We start from the raw sequence: 25806 nt of genomic DNA, 5'->3' as shown, positions 1-25806 counted from the left end.
ACACTCTGTTGATTCCGCCCCTTCAAACATCTTTTGGTGAGTTCCAATTTCTGTGGTACTTGATACATAGCATCATTCCTTACTGGCTTATTCCATGCACCTATTGTTACTGGACATCGACTCTATGCAGTATTTCACAAAGCTAATGCGACCATAAGCCAAATCAATTCCGCTTCATATTTTTTGGAACAGGTAGACGAACCAAGATATAAACTACCTCGATCATTTTACATAAATTATTTATTATCATCTAATGGACCTAATATTCAATGGACACAAGTAATTAAAATGGTCAAAATGAATGCTATTGATGAGGGAATCCTTAACATGTGAGAAAATTGTTTTATTTATTTATCTACCCATCTATTTGCTTATTTATTGCCTAAGACATGTTAATGACTTATTACAAGGAAAAAAAAAGACAAAGCTAATATACTAATTGTAACCATAATTGCAATGATTTGCTCTTTACTAAAACTATCTTTAAGTTGAATTACTTTGTTTGTACATAATATCCAATGTGTCCATGCGATCTTAATAAAGAAAGAAGAGAAAAATGATCTCTGCCCAAGTGAAAATCCTCTTGCTGGATTTATGTGTATTTTTTTTTTTTTTTGGTATAAAAGCAGCCATTTTCTTCGAAGAATTCTTACTCCAAAATGAAAGATGATTCTTGATAAATTGCCAGCCCAAATTAATAACATCCTCAGGAGCACCAAACCTCCTTTGGTGTTGAAGCACTTATTTGACTTGATAGAATGGTGCATCTTACAGCAGCTTCGACTTGGCTGGCGACTACATGTAAGCCCTAAGTACATGATTGCCCATATAATCTAGTTTGCATTTGGCTCATACTTTGGTGTCCTTCTGAGTGGATATCTTACGGTAAATTGACTTTTGAGCAGGGAATGGAGGCCATCTGAACCAACTTAATTGTCAAATTACTTCTTGTGAAAAATCAGATGGGTTCTCAATTCTGAAACCTTATCAAACACAGCCGAACTGATGTAATATTCTACATATCAAATTAGCTTGCAGTTTGCAACTGAAGCAACAGCAACAAAACACCAAATCTACCAAGTACAATGTTGTAACCATTGTTAGAATCCTGCTCATCAAAATCTTCATAGTGAATGCAATCACATTTAAAGAAAGTTTAGCTGATCTCTAGTACTGCAGGGCTCCTTTTCTTGTAACTATTTATTTACGATGTTTGATCCAGCCATCCAATCTCTGCATGCACAGAACGAATTCCAGGAGCAACTTCTGATCTTTGTGTATTGCAGTGATTAACCTAAGGAGACTTCCAATTACTATCAGGAGCCGACCAATGATAAAACTTGATATGCTGCAATTCAAAAAAAGTCTTCTTTCTCTTCCAAGGTATCTTCTCCAGGAGGAATTTTTGTGCTAATTATGCATTGTGTAAAAGATCCTGCGACACAGCGAAATAGCATGAGCACCATCCTCCATCCATGTGTCAGAGACAAAAAAAATGCTGCAGGTGAGAAAAGGTCATAATGAGAAGGAAATATCACCATGTCCATGCTGCAAAAAGTTCTAAATTATAGCTCCATCATGAAGTATTTTCTTGGCTAAATGCATGGAGTCTCCTAAACTTCTTCCAGTGTAGATAAAAAGGAACTCGTTTTCAACTTGTCACCAGGTTTTGACTATGAGTGACCTGGACAATCAGCAAAAGTGAGAAAAAAACCCTGAATTGTTTCAACAAAAGTATGTCTCGTTGATCCTATACCAAAAATACACTATTCCTCGTGGCGTACTCACACCTAAATGTCGTGAGACGCCGGTGCACCCAAAAAAAAAAAAAAATACACTCACTATCTTATTTGGTTTATTACCAACAAACATAATGCAAGTCGAGCAACAAGGACTCAGAAAAATGAAAGGTCACAAGGAAGAACATTTTTTTAAAAAAAAATAGCAAAAATATAAGAATGATTCAAATTAATGAAATGTTATAGAACGATGATGCCTCCACTATTTGCAATCATGGAATGCCTCAAGAAGAGCTTAGGTGACGAACACAGACAAACAAACAAGAGGGACCTTCTTTCCTTTCTTGACCTAAAGGCCCAATAACAAAAATATGCAACAACATAGTACTTCATTAATGCAGATTAGTGTATGCATAATAGACTTCCTAAATTGATACAAACTACTGCCAACCAGGCTATGAGACTCATTCAAGCTAGGAAATCTGTCACACTGTTTTACTTACTGCATGAAAAACTGTTTTCCACCCTGGCACTAATATTCCAAATAAGAAGCTTACATGAAATTATGCTTCCTGCTTCCATAATTACATGGTTTCTGCTGCAAGCCATGTCTTTTCAACAAGTTAGGCATCATCACTGTTGCCATTACTTATAGTTCAACAAGACCATCAATAAGCTATATAAAACCTACAAGGTCAAAAATAAAAATTTCTCAAATATATCAATTACATTTTTGGTATGATACACCCGAGATAGATCAAATTATCACTAGAATTTATCATTAATAAAAAAGAAATAGCTAAGAAATCACTCTGCTGTTCTATGCCATTGTAGAGACTACAAGTGTCTGTAAACATGTTGAAAATTTCAGAAATATCACAAAAGACTTCCATTAGCCACCAAAAAGAAAGAGACACATGGATCAAGGCATAGAACCCCATCTTTTTTCCCCCTCTAAGAATGATGCTCAGCCCCTTCCCTGCAGGGTTTTCGCCATCAGATGCATCTGTTTCATACTATCTCACTCACAAGGCCATTCTGATGGAATTCTGTGACATTTTGATTATCATCTAAAGGAGTACTGATGAAAAAACTGATTTAAAAGATATTTAGATATCTAATAGCCAAAGCTGACAAATGAGCAAGCAAAATACAATATAATGAAGATATAATCCCTGAAAGCAACTTTTCAAGGTATGCATTAGAAACATAGAAAAGGTAGCATATTTCGTATAATTTAACCCCCCCTTAATCCATATAAGCTCCTCCAAAACTTTCATATTGCTCTTAATTTAAGTTTTGAGTCTTTACCCATCTTGCTTTCTCCCACTCAAATCATCATGTCCATCAATACTTGATACCACATCTCCTCTTTCACCTCTATCTTCCCTTATCCTCTCTCTCCAAGCAATTCTCCTCCTCCCAACTAGCGAACCCGGGTCCTTCCCTTTGTTGCACTGGCAGGCTCTACCACTCAGTGTTGGTTCAAGGTTTTGGCAGAATGGTGCTGGGATCAGTTGTGGGATTGACAGCTGGGGCATCTCTAGGCACGTGAGAAAGAAAGAGGGCTAAGCAAATTTAAGGAATAAAGGAAAGGAGCCAAACCCAAAACCATATCAGGATTCAAAATCTTATTAAGAACTTGATCCATATTTGGACCTGGACATAGATCAGATGTATAAATTTGCACCTATATGCTGGTATGGAACAGGGTATGGATGGACTTCATCCAACCTGTTTTCAACCTATCTAAATCACATGGATTTTAGAATTAATGTCCAGCCTCTTAGCTGCAATTGTTCAATACATTGAAATCATCTAAAGATTATATCTAAGATATCATTTAGAGAAATTTTTTTCTTATACTTCTTCCACAAGACCCACAATGTATGTTGGAATCATCCTCTATAATGTCGATCTTGTTCATGAAACAATTTTAACCCCATCCCTAGATAAAAAGCATTTATTGATTGCCTATCCACCCTTAGAGATCCAACAATTCTCTTCAGCCTCAGAAGCAGGGATCACTATTTCCCAACCCCAGCACATCATGATGTTAAACATATTTATAGATCAAAACTTCATTGCAGATCTCACTCCTATTTCCTGTGTCACTCAAACTGTGAAGTGTGAACATAATTAATTTTCTTCCAAGCCAATATGTTCTTGATCAGTTCCTCTTCTTGGTTTGCAAGATCCAAATCTTCCATGACACAATTAAAAAAAATCAAGAATGAACAGATAATTTCATGTTACCTTTAACACTGTTAGCTTCCTCAATCTTCTTCAAATTATCTTCTTGCTGTACATTTCAACCTTCTGTCAGGACCAGGCTTCATCTGTCTTTTGCTATGATTTTTTGCCACCTCCAAACCCTGCAATCTCCTCTATGTAATTATGATAAGTTAGAGATGGCATAAATTTTACCTCCCATTCCGCTGCACCATCTTTTTTTTCTGTTCCAACTTATCAAACGTATTTATGATCTTAGCAAGGAGCAAGTTGCATGAGCATCAACAAAAGCAGATGTTAGGACAAGCTCCTTTTCTTTTAACCTTGATCATCCGATCAAAACAAAATATTCTGATGATTCAACTGAACAATTGAGAATTATGCCACTAAGTTGATGAATTCTGAACCATTACTAGTGTGAATGGCTGTAGTATGGTTCTGTAATGGAAAGTCATGAATAAGGCTTCTAGATAATGTACAAAGCATATACAATTTGAAGTGTTATGTTTGCTACAATTATATTTACATGTCCAATGATTATCAGCAAATCAAGTTGTAATCCTTTAAAGATTAGAAATCAAGTTGTAATGCTGAACCGGCCCATACCGGCCGGTTCAGCCCGTACCAAACCGGTTTAGTCTCTGACCGGTCCGGTTCGGCACCGGCTCGTACCGGCTAGGAACCGGTGCGAACCAGTCGGTTCGCACCTGTTCCAAATTTTTTTGGGCTTTTGGATGCGTGAACTAGACCGAACCAGTGGTACCCGTTCGGACCCGGTCCGAACCGGTACCGTACAGGTCCGGTAGCCAATCGGTATACCTACCAGTACCAGTTCGGCGATTCTTGTGTATACCTGAATAAAAGCTTAATTATGACAAGAAGCAAGCTCCTATTATCTCCATGTATGCTGTGCAGCCCATTAGAGAGTATGCTACGTAACTCCCAGATTTATACATATTAATCTTGATTTCCATCCTCCAACTAAACTACTTTACGGGCAAGCAGAAACTTTTGAAAGCTTAACTGATTCACCATCCAAGTTCCTCACAAATATGAAATTCACGGGAATGGGAAGTCATCATGACCTACATGAGTGATGCAAGACCAAGTATGGATGACCTGAAATATGTGGGGGACCTAAAAAGCCAGCAGATTTTAGGGTTTGGCTCAGCTTTACTCTTGCTATCCAGATTCAATAAACAGGAAAGAAGCGTAAAATCAAAGGATTACTGGCTGATAAAAGAAGATTTAGCCTGCCCTCACTATTAGAAGACTGCAATAAATGTTTGAAACCCCAGAACAAAAGTTTTAAGGCAAATCAGAACAATTCAATATCAGCGCTAAACAGAAAGGTTGTAACTAAATAGTACTGCAGAATACAAGAACAAGAGTGCAGAAAATAAGTATAATAGCAACAATTTTGAAAGAATATGAATATCAGATTTCAACCCTGATTCGAATGACGTAGACAAAAGCACAAACAGATCTGTTCAAGATGAGAATAAAATGACAACCAAAGATTATATGACAGCTTTATACTAGACCATTCCAAGAAGGTGCAGGTAAGGAAAAGATCTAACTGATTGTAAGGATCCGTGTTCAAATGGGAACAAGTTCTTGGTGAATGGGGATGGACTGGTTGTGTTCTCTTTCCAATGAAGTTAGGTGGAAAGGGTGCTAAGACGGTTTTCTTCACATAATGATGGCTTTTTCCATATATTCTTTGAATTTTAGTTATGTAAAACTGACAAAGATAAGAAGGGTCTCAAGTTTAAATGAGGAATTGCATTTGTTTCTCCTTTTTTAAGCCTTCTAAATTTTGGAACTAGGAGATTTTTAACATAGGTAGTTGATAATTTTTCTCTTTAGTAGTAAACGAGTATTATACATTTCTTTTCCAATATTTTACATCCATTTGATTATAATAATTTCATCAATAGAATCTTGAAGTTTGAAAAAAGTACCTTGAAAAGATACCCACATAAAGCTTATAAAATATACATACATGTGTATAGTCATATGAATAGCTAGACCATGCTGGTTTTGCCAATTTTAGGTTTGGCTAGGGAGGCTTTGATCTAAACATATTAGGCCTGCCATATTGGGTAATGATTGCACTATGGAAGATATTAGCAAGTTAGGTAGGTGGATTGAACCCAAGCACTCAAGTGGGTTTATTATTCAGACAAAATATTTTCAACTTAAATCAATATATATATATATATATATATATATTGTTATGATGTGATTTTTCATTTTTCATGAAGTTTATTATATTTTCTGTTGTAGTTATGCCATTTTTTTAATGTTACATTACCTTTATAAAACCCCTAGTGGCGACAGATTACCCCAACATTGTGCAAAAAAACCTCTTTTTCCTAAAACAGAAAATCAATTATTTGTAAGTGCCTGGATGCCCAATTTCCACGCATTTGAAATTAAATATTCCTTAAAATTTAGTTAGGTAATATTCAGCAAAGATAAGGAGGGTCTCAAAATTGAATTAGAGGAACTGCATTTTTTTCCCTATTTAGATTGTTTTCTAAATTTTGGACTAAGGATATATTACAATTAGCTTATAAATTATGTTTTGGTAGTCAATAAGCATTAGGCATTTCTTTTTCAACATTTCTATGTCTTGTGATTATAATAGTTTCATCATTAGATTCTTGAAGTTAGAAAAATAGTTGTTATAAAGAACATCCATATAAAGCTTCTAAATTATGCATATAAGAATGTGCATGCATGCATTAGATCATGTTTCTTGGTCAGGTTTGGCCAGAGAGGCTTCCCAACCTAAACACATTAGGTTTGCCATACTGGGTAATGATTCCATGTGGAAGATATTAGCAAGTTAGGTCGGTGAATCTCAACCTAAGCACTCAAGAGGGTCTTTTATTCATGCAAAATATTTTCAATTTAAATCAATAAATATTTTGCTATGTTCTATTTTTTGTTTATTGTCAAATCAGCATTCAGCATGTTTTGTTATAATTTTTATTATAGTTTAAGTTATTCTTTATTATTTTACATTACTTTTATAATACTCTGCTTTTAAAGAAACCTTATTATTTGTGAGTGTTTGGATGCCCAATTCCCATGTACTAATGCTTTTAAACATATTCCCCAATAGATATATAATATACTGAGTAGACATTCCTAATGATTTTTCCCTAGAATTTTCTTATTAGAATAAAATATTATATATTTATTTGGATTGGTTAAATTCTTTCATTGATATTGTTAAGAATACTAATTTATTTAGTCTTCTTGCAGACTATTTATTTTGTTCCTCAAATATTCCATTGTCTTTGTTTTTGTTTCCACACCGATTTTTCAATTATTTATCTTTATGATTCTATTCTGTTTCAAACCATTATTTACCTTACTCCGATTTAACCTTATGATAGATATTGATCACTGAATCTTTAGCTCATAATTTAAGTTTTACAAAGACATGCTTATCAAAAATTCTTCCTTCATCTTCTTTTTCCTTATTTTAAAATTGATATCCTTCACATCAATTTATCTTTACTTGTTAAGGTAAATTTGAAAAAGATTAATTAACTTTACATTTGACTTAAATAATCATTATGAAGTATAGGAGTATCTGTACAGAAATAATTGGGGTATATGTACAAAAATAATTATGTATTTATTTGGATATTATTTTAGCGTTTTTCCTTCCCCTGCATTGCAGGAGTATTTTGATTGTTATTATATTTGTATGAAAACTTCATAATGTAGTTACCTTCTCCATAAAAAGATTCTTATGCCATCCACCCGTTATTAACCTTTTATATAATCATTTAATGAGAGATGAAAAATTTATATAACCTTTTACATTCAAGGACTCCATGTGTGAGTATCATAAGACACAAGCTTTGAGATGGCTTATAGACATTGATTGGGAATACAGTTTGAAAACTCTTACAAATATTCTAGATCAGTACTGTCTGCCAAAAAAAATGAGCTCCGCAACTTAATATTTTTATATAACGACTAAAAAATGTAAAACATAATCAAAAATTTATTATTTTAAACCATTGTATATATCATAAAATAATAGCAAATAACATAACTTCCCATGTGACAATGCAACAATAATTGTGTTCGTAACTCCACGAAGACCCTGTTTGGATGCCAGAGCATTTTATTTTATTTTATTTTATTTGGTAAACCGGCTTCACACTACATACGACGATGAGAGAGCCCAGAACTATCGCAAAGCAAAACACGATCTAATGCCTGCAGCATATGATCGGAGGGACCCCAAAATACAAAACCAGAATGGTGGGCTGCATAGGAGGCGACCCAGTCCGCAACCCTATTCGCCTTCCGAAACACATGCGAAACACGAAGTAAATCTAACTCCTCCCCCATGCTCCGGAAGTCTCAGAGTAATGGATGCAAGTCCGACCTGGCCTGTCGGCAGCGAATCCAGTCCACTACTGTGGTCGAGTCACCCTATAGAAGAATCCGTCGGGCACCCAGGTGTACTCTAGCATATACAAGACCCTCCAGCAATAAGATTCTGTTCTAAACTTTATATAACCAAAAACTTAAGAGTTTGAGGAGAAGTTGTGCAACCTGGAGGAAGTTTCAACTGTAATGAGAAACTTTTATTCAGAACAGTTGGCACAAAGAACTCTGAAATCAAACACATATCATGATTTTTCATGGATTACGGGCTCCAATTGGTTTCGATCCTGGACACTTTCCTTCTCTACAAACATTTCTCTGAATTCCAACTGGGCCATATCCACTACATAGCACACCTGGCCATCCAAACAGGGGCCTAAAAGACCAATTTTAGGCCATCACAACTCCTCCACTAATTTAAAACTAATAGAGTGAACTCAGGTCATAGAGCCAAAAAAGTGTATCATGATTTCTATCAATTCTGATCACAACAATGAAATTTATACACCATAAAGTACTAAATCTAAAGCTTGCTAAATTTTGGCTCTTTTTTGCAGAAGAGAATAGCATAAGGACAATATATAAGTAAAAGAAGAATATGAGAAGATGTCTCTAAGATTAGATCAAGAGATTAGTGATTTAGGATATTAAGGATGCACCTTCAAACCGATTGCACGGAAGAAAGCTATCAAAAATGCCAATACTGAGGCTGAATCTGCTTTGAAGTTCAATGCACAATAGTTGAAGAGAATGGAGACTTACGCATGGTTATTCGAGGTGGAGATCAATTTTTGATGACACAAGGGAGGGGCAACAAAATTCCCCGGCCAGTGAAAACTCTGCCAGAGGTGAATGGCAAAACACCAAGGAAGACGAGAGAAAGAAAGACAAAGGTAGGAGGGAAGAAGGTAGAGAGGACTGCTGGTGGTAATGCCACCTGAGGTGGAGGAACATTGGAGATGGAGGGCAGAGAGCAAAAGAAGGAGGAGAAGACAAAATGAAAGAAGGAAAGCCAGGAAGGGAACAAGGCCCAATCTTAATTCTAGTCTATCCCAATAGGTCCTCTATTCTGAAATATAATATATTTACGAATAAGATAAATCACCTTCTCGGTGATCTATTTTATCCTTGGATAAGAAAGTACTTTGCTTTTCTTATACTCTAAGATAACAAATAACAGATGTATGTTAGTCATTGAACAAAGGATGACAGCTATTCAAAGGATAGCCTATTCAGAAGCAATTATTCAGGGTGTAATCCTTGCACCCACTCCCTTGAGACTTATGTTATCAATGATGAAGTGCCCAAACATCATTTTCTGGTTAAATGGTCATCCCCTCCCTCTACGACCATCCTCGGATAAAATAGATTCTAGCTTATCTTTTTTGCTAAGTGCACATGCCTCTCCTTCCCATATCAGCGAGTTGTCTTGCCTAAACCATATTTTACGTCATTATATGCCCATTTGCCCGATCCCATTTAGGCCCACTTGTTGCCCCCTCTTCCATTTTATCTATATGAAGGTTTTCCGTGGTCCATCCAGCTTTGCAACTGCTGCCTTTGGAATGGTTCCAGATTGATCTAAGGCCCTTCTCTCACATCAAACCTTCAATTTCTTCAGTAAAGAAGATTCCATGTACCACAAATGGCCCTGTTGCCTCAGCTGCAGTAATTAAGTGAGAAGGATTTGATGCCAAAGGTCCAGACTATAGTGTTGACTAGTCCTGTCTGACAAAAATAAATACTAAGAATTGCAGAATCAATCATCAAAATATAGCCATGATTAGGATACTTGCAATAAAAAAGGATGTGTTACGGTCAAAGAACACCAAGATTAAGACTAAGATAGCAATGCAGCAGAGATCAGGAGAGGATGAAGTTGGAATTATAATTGAAAATATTTATACCATAATGCTGATCATGATTGTGATCAGATCACATTTTTCATTGATTGGATTTGACTGGGGTGAAAGATTATATAAATTTGTACCAAAAAAGAGTTTATTTTTAACTTATGGAAACCAATAACAGGAAAGAGCCTGGAATCATATGAGATTTATGTAAACATCTCAAGATTGTAAAAGCAACTGAGATAGAAGTTAGCTTGAGATTGCATACTGCTAACTGCTATATCTTGACATCAATATACAAAGTTGACTCAAGAAGATAATTTATTAATGACACAAAATATTCCCAAGGAAAAAAAAGAAAAAATCTTAACTCTAGCAATTTGATATATATAAATATATGAATATGTTAAATATCACATGGACATAAGACCACTTTTAAGATAGAAAATTCAAAGTACAGAAACAAAAAATCATGCTACAACACCAATAGATTTAGACAAATAAGCACCTGGCGCAAAACAACCAGAGAAGTATTCTAAGAAGCTAACGAACCAAATGGATAGCTGTGACATTTATCTAGAACTATTCAGCAACAAGCAGCATGATGCAAACTGATACCATTCTCTGTCGCAATAGACTAATTGCTAATTTCAAGTGAAAACCAATCAGATGACCAGTTCAACAATCAAGACATGATATTTAAATTTATAGATACATTAGCATAAAGTGATACATAAAAGGAACCAAAATCAATGTAGTCCATGATTTAACATATCAAGAAGCATGTTGTGACAGAAATGAATCAAAGTCCCCCAAAGCCCCATGGCTCCCTACAGATTACATAGACAAAAACTGCTTCTAGACAGCACAAAATTAAAATCATAGGTACATATTTATGGGTTGAAGAATTACTTTCAGCGACGAGCAGCAATTCGGTGCATCTCCATTAGTTGAGTGAGGGAGACCGCACTCCACCTCTCACCTTCTTGTACTTGTGCAAAAAGCAGTTGTTTCACAGAATCTATGCAAATGCTCACGTTGCCAAATCCATAGACTGGAAGACCATTGTATGATCTACCAGCTTTCGGCACAAAAATCAACCCCTGTTCTATTGCATAAGCCTCAATAAATTCTTTAAAGCTTGTTTCTTGTGGTGCACTGCCTACCCCGTTCGCATGAATGTTTGAAGATGTCCCAGCTTGCTGTTGGGCCTCAAATTGCCTCCTCTCTGTCACTCTTAGATAGCTCACATTCTCTCGAGCACCAGGTTGCACAACCTCCATACCCTCCACCGCTTGGTTCATCATGTCCAAACCCGCACTTAGTAGCATGCGAATCCGCTCATTGGCAAGTAATTCTGGAGGGAAAAGTCCCTTCCAGCCTATATACCACTTCATAACTTCATTAAAATCAGGACTCGAGCATAGCCAGTGGTATAGAACCTGCTGCCACTTGCTGAAAAATTCGACCTCCAACAAATGAACCATATGGTGAATTGGGATTGCAGATGCCCACATCATTACCCAGTTAAATTGATCAAGTCTTTGATTAGCAGGGTTTATTTGAAATTCCTGCAATGCAATCTTCAACTTCGGTACTATGTAGCGTACAATAAGGTGCTCCCAACTAGCTGCATCAAACACATCCTTCCATGGAGACAGAATAGCATAAGCTGATGCATCACTTGCATGCCACACATGAAGAACATTACCCAGCTTGTAGCGTATTGTGTGATAGAGAGCTTCCAATCTCTGTCCCAGAAGTGGAAGCCATGGGTGTATCCAAACATGGATGGGGACAGTCTCTCGGCGAGGATCCCACGAATCCACAGCGGCTGTCAGTTTCGGCATGACCACATTCTCTAAAATCGATTGAAGAACTACTGGAGGTAGCAGCCGGTCCCAAGCCTCCAAGAACCGAAGCATTGGCTCCGGATCCCTGGCCTGCCAAGTGTTGGTTCCCGATATCCTCACTGCAGGGAAAACAACCTCATTGACCAGCTGGGCATAGGGTGAAGTAGCTAATGCATTGTCCGAGTAATCAAATGGCTGATCCCCCTGCAGCAAATCCCTCCAAGAGGACATGAGATTCCATCCATGTGATGGGTTCTGCAGCGGCTCCCAGCCCTGAAACACTCGGATCAGCAATGGGTATGCAAATGAACAGGCAACGCACGAAAGGTTGCACAGCTTGTAATCCTCTTCATACTTCTCCTTGAGATTGCTGAACGTTTTCAGCAATGAATCCAGCGTCAAGGCTCCCGAAACGTTCTCCTCCCTCACCCTCTCCAAAACACCAGCTATCATCTCCAGCACTTGAAGCTGCTGCCTTTGCCGGGTCTCCTCCTTCAAAATCTTCTCCTTTTCCCTCTGCAAGCTCACTACTTTCTCCCTTTCCCTCCTCAAATCCCGGTCAAGCCTCTGTATGTCGACCTCAGTAGTATCTACGATCAATCTCACATTATACTGAAGCTCAGGCATCGGCACCTCGCTCTCCTTCACCTCTTCCTCCGCATTCAAATTTTCCAAACTCGTCAGCACCTTGACCTGCGGGCCCCTCATATCTAGCACCTTCTGGAAAACCTCAATCCCCTGCTCCTGCTTCTTTGCCAGCAGCTCCTCGGCACTCAAAATCTCATCTTTCTTCTTCCCTTGCTTCTGCTTCAACCACCTCTTCTCCCTGGAGCGACCGACAGCCACAGAGTTGGCTGCTGCCTTCTCCTGCAGCACAGCTTCTTCCAAAACAGGCAATTTCGCTTCTTTGTAATCATTAAACCCCATTCCCATGTTCTTTGGCCGGAGCTTCGCCTCGATCGGAGCAACAATTCCCTGCTTGTTCTTCCCCAATCCGCTTCCTTCCTTGTAACCCATCATCTTGAGAAGCTTCAGTCCGATGCCCTTTGTGTGGCTTTCAAACTTACCGATTTCGTCGGTGCCAGTGACATCCCTCCTTCCGAGGGATTTTCTCATCGATTTAGAACCCTCTCTCTCCCTCTCCCTCTCCCTCTCCTTCTCTATCTCCTTTTCCTTCTGCCGCCGCTGCGCCCCTTCCTTGATCTTCCTCCCGAACGCCGTTGGGAGGAAATTCTCCTCGTCCTCCTCCTCGACATCACCGGCGCCGCTCTCCCTCTCCTTGGAATCGGCGCCGAACCCTAACCCATAGCCAAGTCCGTGGCTAGGATTAGGGTTGTCGGCGGAGGCATTGCGGGCGTCTTCCTCGAGATTCCGGTTGATCTCCTGACTGGGCATGACGGTGCCGGTGGAGACGAAATGGACGGGCTTAGAGAGGTCGGGCTTGGAGATGAGGTCTCCGCGGCGGCGCTTCCGGGAGCGCCGTCCGCCTCCGCCATCCGAGTCGGAATCCGACGAGCCGACGGCGAAGGTGCCGTAGATGGCGTCGTCGCGGGTCTGGGGGGCGCGCTCCTTGCGGCGTTGGTAGTAGAACTCGCCGTCGATCCACTGGCCGCCCTCGAAGTCGTTCTCCATGCCGAAGCGCTCCATTCCTTGGTACTCGTCGTCCATGGCTCTCCTCTCCTCTCTCCTAGGGTTTCCCTTCGCCCTCGAGATGGTACTGGTTTGCGATGGATAAAAAACAGAAGATTTTTTTTTTTAAACCCACTCTTCGAACAGCCACGGAGGCGGTTTGGGCTGATCAAACTCGAACCAAACCCATACTTTGCGACGCTGAACTTGAACGAATTGGACTTGACCTGCCCTTAGTTAAGCTAGACCTCGAATTAAAGTTTTGGGTTTGAATGATTGGGTTTTGTCTTCGGGTACGGGTTGGGTTTGGATGGAGCAAATTACTAGCCATCTCGGTTATATGGTCTGACTGCCCGTTGGATCCAACAATCCAATACGTACTCAAGTTCCATCCAATGGGCTCCAAAGATGTACTTGAACTCGCATTGGATAAACAAATAGAATTTGAGAGGTGGTCATAAAGGTTTTTTTAGGGAATTGGGTGCTATCTTTCGCATAGAAAATGATTACCACCGTTTATGGCTTCAACCATTAGATCGTGCAATAGCCACTTTGAGATCTGTGCATATTGATGAAAAAAATTTAGAACTTTTAAGATCTGTGCAAGCATGATCCAATGGTTAACGTTGCAAAAGAACGGCAATCATTCCTTCGTGCGAAAGATACAATCAAAAACCTCTTTTTAGATGTAGGTGATTTTATATTGGCATTGGCATTTTAGTTTATATTTTTTGATGGTATGATTGCAATGTTACTTAACCCTTGTCAAATAATTTAAAGCTCTTGGTAGTCCTTGACATGCTTAATAAAGCTGCCATGCTAATGGAAAGGTTTTCTTAGACGATGACGATGACATAGAGATCAAAGCGAAGGCTGGGATGTATTACTGTTTTGTTTTTTTAATTATGTTGGATGTATTCATACTAGATTTGTGTGACTGAACCTACTTTCTATTTCTTTGGATTCCTACTGTTGTTTCACCTTGACAGTTATTTCCTAGGAGATTAATTGATTTACCTTGAACTACTTAACATTATCAGAGATCAGGAACAGAGTGAGTTGATTGAGCTCCTGGGAAGGCTTTAATAGATTTGATGTTTCTAGCTCTACTGTACTATCCAAGTAACTTTGACATAGCTTACTTATATTGATGTATCCAGTGCGATGTTCAGCAAGGGTGGTTTTGCTTTTCAGGAGGAAGGGTTTAGGTGCTGATGGAGAAAATATCATGGTATAAGCTGATTACTTCTTTTCACTCGAACAAAAAAAAAAGATACCCTCATGACCAAGTTGTCGACATATTATCTCAATGATTTAATACCAAAAAAAAGAGAGCAGGTGGTCTTAAGAACAGGCATTAATCTGGTACAGATGCAGGTGCACATCGAGCATCACGAAGCAAATATTTCCCAACTAGAACATGATATTTAGGTAAGATGTTGGTCTTCTATTGAAACATTTTTGCAGTAATTTGCAGTATTTGCTTCAAATCTAGTGATCGAAAAGATTGTAAAAATATAAAATGTTTTAATGTTCCTGTTAGCCTGTGATGATTGAAATTTTGTTACTGTCACAACCTTGTTCCTGTTTTTGGATCCAAACAAAATCTAAAAAGTAATCCTTCCACAGCAAAATTCCAAGAAGAGCTTTTGCTCCTTGCATCACACAATATTTATGTCTGGCTACCAACTTTACAATGAATTAGTTTCAAACTAGTATTGGACAAAATTAAGCATCAGTCTCTAACATGCTTAGGATGATGTAAAGTTATTGTTCTAAGGAGCTGGAAATAGTAAATTGACTCTGTTTTTGCACTAATCCTCCCAATCTGCAGATAACCTAGACTTCTATGCAGTCCCACATGATACCACCATGAGGAACAGGGTTAATAGTGCTCTAGTGGAACAAGTGGCAGCTTGAAAATTTGCAATCTACATTCCCATCTTTGGTTTTATAGTACATGAGAAAAAATTATGCCTCTGCTCAATGATGGTAAAAATTATTACAAGGAGTTTTTTTTCTATAATGGGTTCTCCAAAAGGTAACAGGGAAATTTTATGAGATATGAAGTCCTCGTGTTGATTGCAGCATACAAACTGAAAGCTTATAAATCTGGCAGTGGCTAATTACCCCATTTAAGCCCAAATAGTATGAGAGCAAGATCACTGATCCAAAAACATCATGCACGAAATGTGAAATTCATAGCATATAACAATATTCATGGAGGGGAATTAGTTAATGCATACATAAGAAAGAACAGGTGGAGAACAACTGCAGATCTTATGATTTTTCTTAAAATTCCTAACTTTTTTCCAGACTTGATAAGAAAACCTGTTGATACTAATGCTAACAACATCTGAGAAGCAACAGCAGCAAATGTAGCAATGCTGTGTTTTCTATAATGCAGGAGGACCCAGCTGCTTCATCAAATAATCTTTATATTTTGCATAGAGTCATACAGAAAAGAGACAAGTAGAGACAGTGATGTGCAAATATCTCAGTTCAACAAAAAATATTTTACTGGAATGTTAGATTAACTTCAAAAGAGATGCTAGTGAGTGTGATATAGAAAATTGAGAAATGGGAATGAGAGAAACATTACAAAGAAAAAAGTATAGAGTATAGACCCAAAAAATATTTGGTAATGTTTCTTTTCTTTGTTTAGGTTAAGTTCCCAGCCTGCAAAATGTTTCGTATCATTTGCCTTTATAAGTAAAGGTGGTTTTGGCAGATGGAGGATTAATATAGGAAAGATGGTTTGCTATCTCAGACAGTACCACCTAGTACGAGTAGCACCATACGTATTGATATGGTACCGAAACTTGGTACAGCCTCAGTATCGAGTATCCATACAATGTATGTACCATACCAAAAACCTGTACGGGATGTATCGGTTCAATAGGGGTCCGGTACTAATATTGCAGACCTTCTAGGAATATTTTTTTGAGGCAACAGATCAGAAGCAATTCCACTTGTGCTCCATTATGCACACAATACTGAAGTTCTTTTCAGCTTGACCCACTTCATCTATAAATAGATCACAACCTAGTATTGGAGAAGGAAAAAAAATCATGCTAACTAAGCAACGGCTGGAGGACAACCACTGAAGTCCCATTTTTACAGTAAGTGGTGTCACAGGGGAAAAAAACTGTTAGTTAATTAATGGTACAGGAATCAGCAGAGTATGAAAATTCTATTAAGTTGCTCATGTATCTTTCCTAGCAGGCCAGCACTTATCTTTGAAAGCTTCAAAACATTCCAAAGTTGACTGAATATGCATAGAAAAAGTTTTGCTCAGCTTGGTTAATTCAACTCCGTGCTCAAAGTGAATATTTGTCTTAAATCTTGAGAGCCTTCCACTAGTTTCCTTCCTCCAAAAAGATACATGAGGTGCAACATAGTTCATACCATCCTCAGCCACACTCTTCACAGTTGTAAGTGCATATGATCTTGCAGACTCCAAAGAACCGCTACCTGTTATAAAAGCCGACAAAGAGGGTGGCAAATTAGTTACTTTTTAATATCCAGATTACATGTCACACAAGTTGTTGTCTATACATTTTGCAAACATCAATGCATTAAAAATTACAGAAAAAGAGATAAAGCATAGTCAGTCAACAGCAGTCATATAGTATCAAATTCCCTGTAACATTATAATTTATGGTGAGTGCTAAGCAGACCATAAAAATGCATCATATGTCGGAAGTAGTGGTTGCTCTTGAACAGACGTGATGAATTGATTCAAAAGTGGAAGTCCTGCACTTCAATATTTTTTTTTCTTTTTTTTCCGTTGAAATGTTTTTTATCTGCGAGTTTCTAAGACATTAGTTTTGTCATAGTTAGTTTAGATATTGACAACCTGAGTTGATTCCATTTCTAACTAAACAAAAAGAAATATCAATACATTAAATTGAAGGTTTGTTTTGAGAATATTTTAGCATTTAAGTGTTTTCCTAAGCTTAAGTTCAAATATAACCACCATTCCACATCAGTTGGCATTAGTCCAAAGTCCAAACACAACTTTATATATGGATTTTTATTGATATTTGTTTTAATGAAATTTTTCTATAGAAGGTACTTTAATGCTATGTTTATAGTCATGGTTGTTCATAGAGCTAAGGTTCATTATTGAAGTAGGCATTAAATTGTTAATAAAGGACATGATACCCAAAATAGAGAATGCACTGCTGCATAGAGAACATCAAACCTTCAGAATTGTGTTCTGAGGACATCTTCAAGGAGCTGACACCAAATTGTGAAGTTTTACGGCCTTGCACCAGAAATGATAGCTTATATGCAGAACTGTTGTGGCTAGGAAATTCTTTCCCACTTTTCTTAAATTGGGATTACCACAAGATCTTGCCAACTGGAACAATCACTTAGAGAAAACCCTCTGAACTAAAGTAGACAAATAATTTCAATTTTTAACAGGATAGTTTCAATGGCTTAAAACTGCCACTGTTGTTCGGGGCTCTTCTAATTTTTCCAGATACAGCTGATAACAAATTCTATCAACACAATGCTCTCTTCCCTTCACTCCAACTGTAACCCCCCCCCCCCCCCCCCCCCCCCCCCCCCAAAAAAAAAAAAAAAAAAACCAACCCCAAACCTTCCCACCTTTATAATGGTTATAGATGAATTCTTAGGGGCCTCTTCATCAGATTGCATATAGTCTCATGTAAATCTGGCAATGCCAACAATAAGCAAACTTATGTGAAAATAAACATTCACAGTTTCACACACTATACAAGGTTACATTCAAAGTCCTAAATTAACTGGAAACTTTAAGTATGTGGGATCCCATAACAAAGTGAGCAAATATAATTCATCCGCTTGGGGCGTTGGCATGTTGGATAGACCTAGATTCACCCTGTATGTAAGCAACTAGGATCTGGAATAAAGTAGCGATATTGGCCCATTGTTTGGTGCAAGTCCCAAATCCTAATCTTGATCCAAGCAAGTAAATATGTAGTACTCAGCTTCGTCTCAAACAGATCTAACACACAAACAAAGGAAAGAACAAGTTATCCCATAAACTTGAAATGTTACCTAATATTGGAACTAATTCGTTGTTGAGTAAATAGGCCAAGTTTATGCTTACATCCTGGGCTTTAACCTAATTCAATATGGATATTTTTTGACCTAGAACAGGATCCAATCTGAACCAACTTGCCATTCCTATACCTCAACCCCCAAAAAACTGATGAGCAGCATTGTCTTCCTCTAATTCCCCCTCCCTATGGACATTCTTAGCAACACCTCTCTCCACGTCAATTGACTCCAGTCATTCCACTGCTACTCACCCTTGGGCACATTGCTCTCTATCTACAATTTCTGGTAACCATTTACATTTTGCCGAAAAGCAGAAATAATTTCCAAGATTAAGTTATGCAATAGCCCAAACATAAAGGACTGGTGTAAGTATTATAAGATTCATCCTGAATTTGCATCTGCAAGCAATCAAATGTTCCACTATTCTTGGATAAACAACTGAAATGCTTTAGAAAATGTCATATCAATGAGAGGAGAACCTAAGTCAACCTGAACTTTGCTGCAACATGTGGTCAACATCAAAGGAATGAACATTATCCTCACTTTTGCTTAAAGCAGCACATCATCGGATCAGCAGCAAAACCTCTTCTACATTAATAATTAATGCGAAAGTCTTTGAGTCCAGCTTTGCGTAAAATTCGACATCTCTTTACTTTTTGAATTCTTAGCACTTTCCCCATCAGTAAAGCTATTACACTCTTTAGTATAAAACCACAATTAGTTCACTCCTTACTCTCAAAAAAAAAAAAAAAAAAAAAAAAGATCATCTACCAAAAGTGGAATATATTCATCAAGTTGCGTAAATAGCAGAAAATGATTTTGTGGGGAACCACAACCACCCATATTTCCTCAGTTCCTCTCATGTGCATTGCATCTATCCAGCACTACAAGGCAGTAAATGCTAAGTTTAGCACTTGGAAATTTTGATATTCTGACATAAATTATTACAATGGGATTTAAAATCTGGCACTGCCATGAAACCATAAATGAGGAGTCCTATGAATTCACATCTCATTTCCCTCAGCACATTTTTCAAATGTAAGCTATGACTTGCTGAATCCAGAAAGTAATGCTCAGATGCTCATCTATGGATTCATAGAAGACCTAGTACACATTATGAAGGTCCTTCAACCACAGATTTGCACCCATTTCAAAGTTTTCAAATTTGCACGTCTTTAGCTGAGCCAGCAACATGCTCATCATATTAAAAAAAATCACTAGTCTAATAGGATGAACTGCACTGCACTTGCTCCATGTTTCGCCTGTTGATTATGGAAACTACTAAATTGAGGACCCCTATCACCATTTGTCGCAATTTACATATAAAGCAAGATCCACTGGCTTACAGTATGAGATTTTCTTGGTCCGTAAACGAAACATGCTTTTGTCATCATTAAAATAGGGAAAACAGTGGCTTATGCTAAACCTTGTCTTCTTCTTCTTCTTGCTCTAATTATGTTGATGGTAGAGGGAATACTCGGCGCAAAGAAGAGATAATAATCAAAGCCATACACTTTTAAGACCTTCAAAGATGGGTTTCATATTAAATCAAATTCATGCTCCACCAAGTGTGTCTCCACAATAATTATGTAGCCACAAGCATTGAAGAAACAAAAGCAACCAACAAAATCTCTTTGACAAGGGGCCGAAAGAATGATAATATGTTCAAAAGTCTCATAACCATTTCTCTTCTCTTATTGTGTTGGTCAATCATGCTTCTTCTTTCGTATGCCATAGACTACCAACACAGCAACAGTAACCCAACATAGAATTATTGTTATTCACTTCTTTTTCGGCCTTCTTCCAACCCCTTTATACATTTGCACCTCTGCAAATTAATGTCCTATCAAAAGGTCATTCTATATTGTCTTAATGCAGATGCTTGCTTGCATATTTCAATACAGTCGCAAAATTTCGATATCTTATCCTATGTGTCCACACAATGTTATCTGGATACCTTAAATTTAAAAGGTTGCATGTTGACTGTTTTCATTACTTCCCAAAGAATGAAAGAAAATAATCATCAAGGCATTCGCACAGCAAACATATTGGCCAAAAATGGATAATCCATGATTTTTTTTTTTTGAGCCTTATACATCCTCAAGTTATTCTTTTTATCATGTTTATAATCACCATAAGAGTGGACTCATAATTTGCAATAGAGAAGGTTAACTTACATTACATGATTCTTATGCATATGCACAACTAAATCATCATTTTCTACTTCAAATACCATCTAGACAACATTGAAAAAGAAAAAGAAAACTGATGCTAGAGACTAGACCATACCATTGAATGGGATTTGGATGAGGCCATTTTTTGGAAGGCCAATACCAACGCCAGCCAGAGTAATGCCGACGCTAAATCCCACACCACAGCCAGCCCCAACATAGCCAACGACCTCCGGCCCAAACCCCGGCCCCCATCCGACGCCGCATCCGAGGCCAATCCCCATGCCCCAGAAGGTCCCCAGAGTCGGGTGCACAGGGTTCCACCTCTCATACCTCCTAAACAGCCCCTTGATGATCATAACGAACTGCCATCAAATCGCATCAAGAGATTTTGAGACCAACATCACTCTCCATGCCAAGTTAACAAACATTTACGCAATTAAGGATGAGACTGAGAAAAAAAGAATAGAAAGGGAAAATAGTTACCGATTTTCCATTGACGTCGGTTTGTCTCCGGCGGGGTTGGACTTGAGACATGAACTCCAAGCCAACTTGGCGGCTGCAGGACGAGGTTTATCCGTTCGGCGATTTTGCCGCTGCCGTGTTCGTTGGGTCTCTTGCTAAAGCCGCTCTGATTTTGCTTGTAATTACTAGATAGCCCTCCGCTTTGTTTTATTTTGTTTGGAAGGTGGCAGGGTTGGGTCCGGTTGGATTTGGATGAGATTAGGTCAGGGCAACGAGATATAAAATCTTGATTTATATTTCAACCGATTCAAATCCAGTCACGGATTGCTCACAACTAGATAGAATTTCGCGTACGTTTGAATATTTATATGTGTTACCCACAAGAAGAAATTGTATCCTATTTTGATATGTCACGTCTTAATGCAACCTCTTTAGAGAGGAGAATGTAAGGGTGGCAATTTATGATCAGACTAGTCAATCTGATCTATGAATGACCCACTTTAATCATGTTTGGGTTTGACATAAATAAATTTGGGTCGTAAATAGGTTGACCGTCTAAATCTGTTTATTAAATGGGTTGGGTTCATGTTTAAACTTTTGACCCGTTTAACCTGTTTGAAATTTGTTTAACCAGTTTCTGACTTGTTTAACCCGACCTGTTTAGCATATTTAACCTATTTAAATTTATTTAACCCATTAGAAATCTGTTTAATCTGTTTCACCCGACTTGATTTATTTAATAAATAGGTTATGTAGGTCAGGTTGGATTACCTATTTAATAAAAAAGTCGAACTCAGATTTGAAATTTTGACCTGTTTAATAAATATGTCAGATTTGGATTGGTGAATTTTTGATTCGACCTGCATCCAACCCGACCTATATCTGATCCGAACTGATCCAATCGCTACTCCTAGGAGAGCTGGTAGATTTTTTTAGAAATTTTTTCATCGAGAGAGTGGACCTAGAGGGGTTGCATTAAGGCATGATGTGTTGAAATAGGATTGGTGTGATGCACTGCTGATGTGGTGCATGTGGTATAGAATATATTTTCTTGCTCGTAAGTGATTGAAAAGCTGATTTTGGGGGATTTTATTTTTTATAATTTTCTTAAAAGAATCTCAAAGCCATCTCTTTTTAATTATTCTTGTTGGCAGAACTTCTTGTTTAGATCCTTAGAATAGTCCAATAGTTATTGGGATTAATACTATCCTTTCTCACCCAAATCCAAGGCACTTGCGGAACTAGCCTAATGCACATCAGGATCGACCCCAGCTCACCAGAAGGGTTGTTTAATCAGAATTCGCTATGAAGCTAGCGCACCATCGATTAGGAGTAGCCATTTGGCGTACCAAAATGTGTGCAGCCAGGTTTGAATTTTGAAAGCTTCTTACAGATGATGATAACCTAGCCGAGATCCTAGGCAATCTCTGAAATCCTGTCGACCGAAGGCATGATCCGCATGTCGACCTAACAGGCAGGGCGTGATCTGCATGTGATATGTCCACACCTAATATTTAGGATGTGCAAAGGCCAACCAATCCTAACCAACATATGTGCCCGAATACCACAGCAATAAGTACTCTCCTTCGCCTATACAACCAACTTTTTAAGAGGACCTTCTAGGCAAGTGCTGGACGCCCTAATGGACTGTGGAGAATCTCCTTCTATTTTCTGAGCATCATCCTAACTTAGACATAAGGGGTTCCCTCACCAGACACACTCTGACAAAAGGACTTCTTCATTTTTGTTGTTTCAGATCGGAGCGCGGCCATTGGACCAGACCCTGGTAGCAGCCGATTGCCGAGTCCTCCAGCATCGTCGCATCACTCACTTGATGCCTAGGGCAGGCCAGTTCCCAATGGCAACATGGCCCAAATTGGGCTCATTTTGAACAAAAGTTGGTAAGCCTAGTTGACTTCCATTTAAAATTCAAAAAATAGAAAAAAGAGATGATAAGCTATAGAAAAAGAGGATGCGATTGCAATCTCTTGGTAGAGCGGTGGTCATTGAGGATGACCACAGACGACAATTGTGGCTGGTGCATACTCTATTGAGTCGATACAAATGGACGCCGGCTATTTAGGCCCTTGGCAACCGACGAATGACCAGCTTTATCACTTGTTAGACCAAGTCTATCTTTTCTAAAAAATCCTTTTTTAAATTCCTTTCATCCGTTGCAATTTTTTTGGTGGATCCTTCATCCACTACGATTGATCAAGACCAATCCTCCGTTCCCTTTCTTCCTCTTCTTCGGTGGCCACCATGCCACCACAGCCAAGCATCGCCGCCCAAAACTTCTCCTCCTCTCTCTAAAATCTCTTTATTGTCCCACTTTTTCTATTCAAGTATTGCTGCTCATTTTCTCACCAGAATCCATCATTATTGGCCGAGATTCGCCATCATCACCACTTGCTGATGAGTCCTTCACTCTGTCATTGCCCCCTTTGGTTGAGGAAGTTGCTCCCCGGGGCAGCTAGGGGTGCTGCCCTCTCCTCCTCCCTTGTTCTATTTTTAGTATATGCGGCCAAAGCACCGTTACACACTAAGGGCCCCAGGCACCATGCCAAAAACCCGCACCACCCTAGGCCTCCCTCTCCCTCTTCTCACCTCCTCCATATGGGCTCTGCAGAGCAAGGGTCGCGGCCACCACACTAGGAACCCATGCCACCCTGGCCCTCCCTCTCCCTCTTCTCACCTCCTTCGTATGGACCCGAACTCAACTCCATCTTTCTATTTTTGGGGCAAACTGAGACTTTTTTTTCTATATTTTGCCATCTCCGCTGGTTGTTGCTATCCACAGTTCGTTGAGCATCACCTACCACCACCAATTCCTCTACAACCATCACAATGCAGCTTCTATTACCTTCTCCCACCTTCTCCTCTTCCCTCTCTTCTTCTTTCCTTTCCATCTTCATCATCTTCTTCTAAATTCCTTCATTTTCTTCCCAATTCTCATTTTTCTATAAATTCTCCTCTTCTCTTCCTACTTCTTGGACCAAATACAATGATTTATCCACGACACCGATGGATCAAACCCAGGCCCTGATTGAACCTAGGTCAAGTCTGTCTCCCTTCTTTCCATCTTGTTGGTTGATGCAAATCGAGTGAAAATCTCTTTAATTAGTCTATTTTTTAATTGATAAGTTAGATCTAACTCAAAAACTTTAATATCAGGTGGAAAGCCGGATCCAGATAGCAAGGAGGCGGGATTGAGATTGATTTCTTTAGATTCAGCTAACCACGAATGCCATCGCATTGTGAAATACTTGTGTTAATTAATTCTTAGATCCAAGGAATGGTTGAGACCCCTGAACATTGGCTAGATTCGGTGGTCTGGACATAGACTGGATCCTACCATAGGATATTTCAAGTTATATGATGCCTTATAGAAGTCTAATAAGACACTTGATTATGTTAAGTTTTTGGACAATTTTCTTGAGTGATGAATTTGGAGAGATTTCAAAGCAAAAATTGTAAGTTACCTCTACCCCTAGTGTTTAATCATGCACATGGCATGATCTACATTATTTGGAAATTAATCTATTGCTATTATGTTATGTTAATTTATGTAGCTTATGTGCTCTAAATAAAAATGAATTGTAAAATATTGGATCAAGTATGATATGAATTATTTGGGCATGAATTATATTTTATTATATTGATAAATATGTTAATATCGTATATGTTATGTGTTGATTACTAGTCCCTAGTCCGAATATGATCACATCTAGTCTTCTTCTAGGCCTCTAGTGAGGAGCTAGTTTTCTTTCGGACCTAGCCATCGGGGTTGATCGTTGGTATATGCCGATGTAAGCATGTTTTCTGTATGATTTTAAAGCTAGTTTCCTTCCGAGCCTTCGGTGGGACGATTATTGATGCATGACTAATGGACGACCTGTTGTAGCCAGGATCTAGTCTCTTTCAGGGCTTGCCATAGGCTAATCATGGCCATAGTCGTAAATACTAGAAGAGTGAGAGTGAATGATCCGTCTATGGTTGGTTTAAAAATTTATTTTGGCCAAATGCATTATATATCTTCAATCTATGTTGATAGACATGATATATTTATTAGTATGTTTTCAATTATGAAAAATCATGCAAACTAAAAATTTATATTTCTTGTATATATATTTGCTCGAACTAGATGATTTGGTAACTTACTAGACCCTAAAACTCATCATCTCTCTTCGATTTTTGTATAGATGCAGTAGAATAGATGGAGCTTGGGACTAAGCAACGAGGCACTTAGGATTTAGAAAATATTTAATTAGCTTTTTTTGAATAAATTTGATTTGGACATAATCTTCTTATTAATGATTATGGATGATTTCTTTTGAATAAATGCATTAGATTATTTGTTTCTATCACTGGCTGAGTTTGGAATGACATGAAT

At 38.3% G+C, this 25806-nt stretch overlaps 2 protein-coding genes across 5 annotated transcripts; both read right to left on the bottom strand.

Moving 5' to 3' along the window:
- Positions 1-920: 920 nt before the first annotated feature.
- On the bottom strand, positions 921-13840 carry LOC103717910 (septin and tuftelin-interacting protein 1 homolog 1). 4 transcript variants are annotated; one of them, XR_605742.4, is made up of 3 exons: positions 11156-13840; positions 1539-1684; positions 921-1435 (listed from the first exon to the last, which is right to left on the bottom strand). XR_605742.4 is itself a non-coding variant. In XM_008806471.4 (2 exons), exon 1 carries the CDS (start codon positions 13762-13764, stop codon positions 11158-11160), a length of 2607 nt encoding a protein of 868 aa, XP_008804693.2. In that variant the 5' UTR covers positions 13765-13840; the 3' UTR covers positions 921-1498; positions 11156-11157. The 4 variants fall into 4 exon arrangements, 2 of the variants coding, with proteins under 2 accessions (XP_008804693.2, XP_008804692.2); XR_003387668.2 differs by lacking the exon at positions 11156-13840 and adding an exon at positions 2297-6174; XM_008806471.4 differs by lacking the exon at positions 1539-1684 and having other exon boundaries at positions 921-1498.
- Positions 13841-16710: 2870 nt separating this feature from the next.
- LOC103717909 (cadmium-induced protein AS8) lies at positions 16711-21546 on the bottom strand. Its single transcript, XM_008806468.4, has 3 exons — positions 21435-21546; positions 21067-21313; positions 16711-17199 (listed from the first exon to the last, which is right to left on the bottom strand). Exons 1-3 carry the CDS (start codon positions 21483-21485, stop codon positions 16931-16933), a joined length of 567 nt encoding a protein of 188 aa, XP_008804690.1. The 5' UTR covers positions 21486-21546; the 3' UTR covers positions 16711-16930.
- Between the last annotated feature and the right edge of the window lie 4260 nt (positions 21547-25806).

The sequence above is a fragment of the Phoenix dactylifera genome, chromosome 16 (assembly GCF_009389715.1).
Source record: "Phoenix dactylifera cultivar Barhee BC4 chromosome 16, palm_55x_up_171113_PBpolish2nd_filt_p, whole genome shotgun sequence".
In the NCBI taxonomy this organism is placed as follows: domain Eukaryota; kingdom Viridiplantae; phylum Streptophyta; class Magnoliopsida; order Arecales; family Arecaceae; genus Phoenix; species Phoenix dactylifera.
This window is presented reverse-complemented; position numbering and strand designations above follow the sequence as displayed.

Coding starts and splice junctions, on each gene's coding strand:
- LOC103717909 (XM_008806468.4), bottom strand. CDS start 21,485: ATGTCTCAAGTCCAACCCCGCCGGAGACAAACCGACGTCAATGGAAAA. Junction 21,314..21,434: donor CCGACGTCAATGGAAAATCG/GTAACTATTTTC, acceptor ATTTGATGGCAG/TTCGTTATGATCATCAAGGG. Junction 17,200..21,066: donor CATCCAAATCCCATTCAATG/GTATGGTCTAGT, acceptor CTTTTATAACAG/GTAGCGGTTCTTTGGAGTCT.
- LOC103717910 (XM_008806471.4), bottom strand. CDS start 13,764: ATGGACGACGAGTACCAAGGAATGGAGCGCTTCGGCATGGAGAACGAC.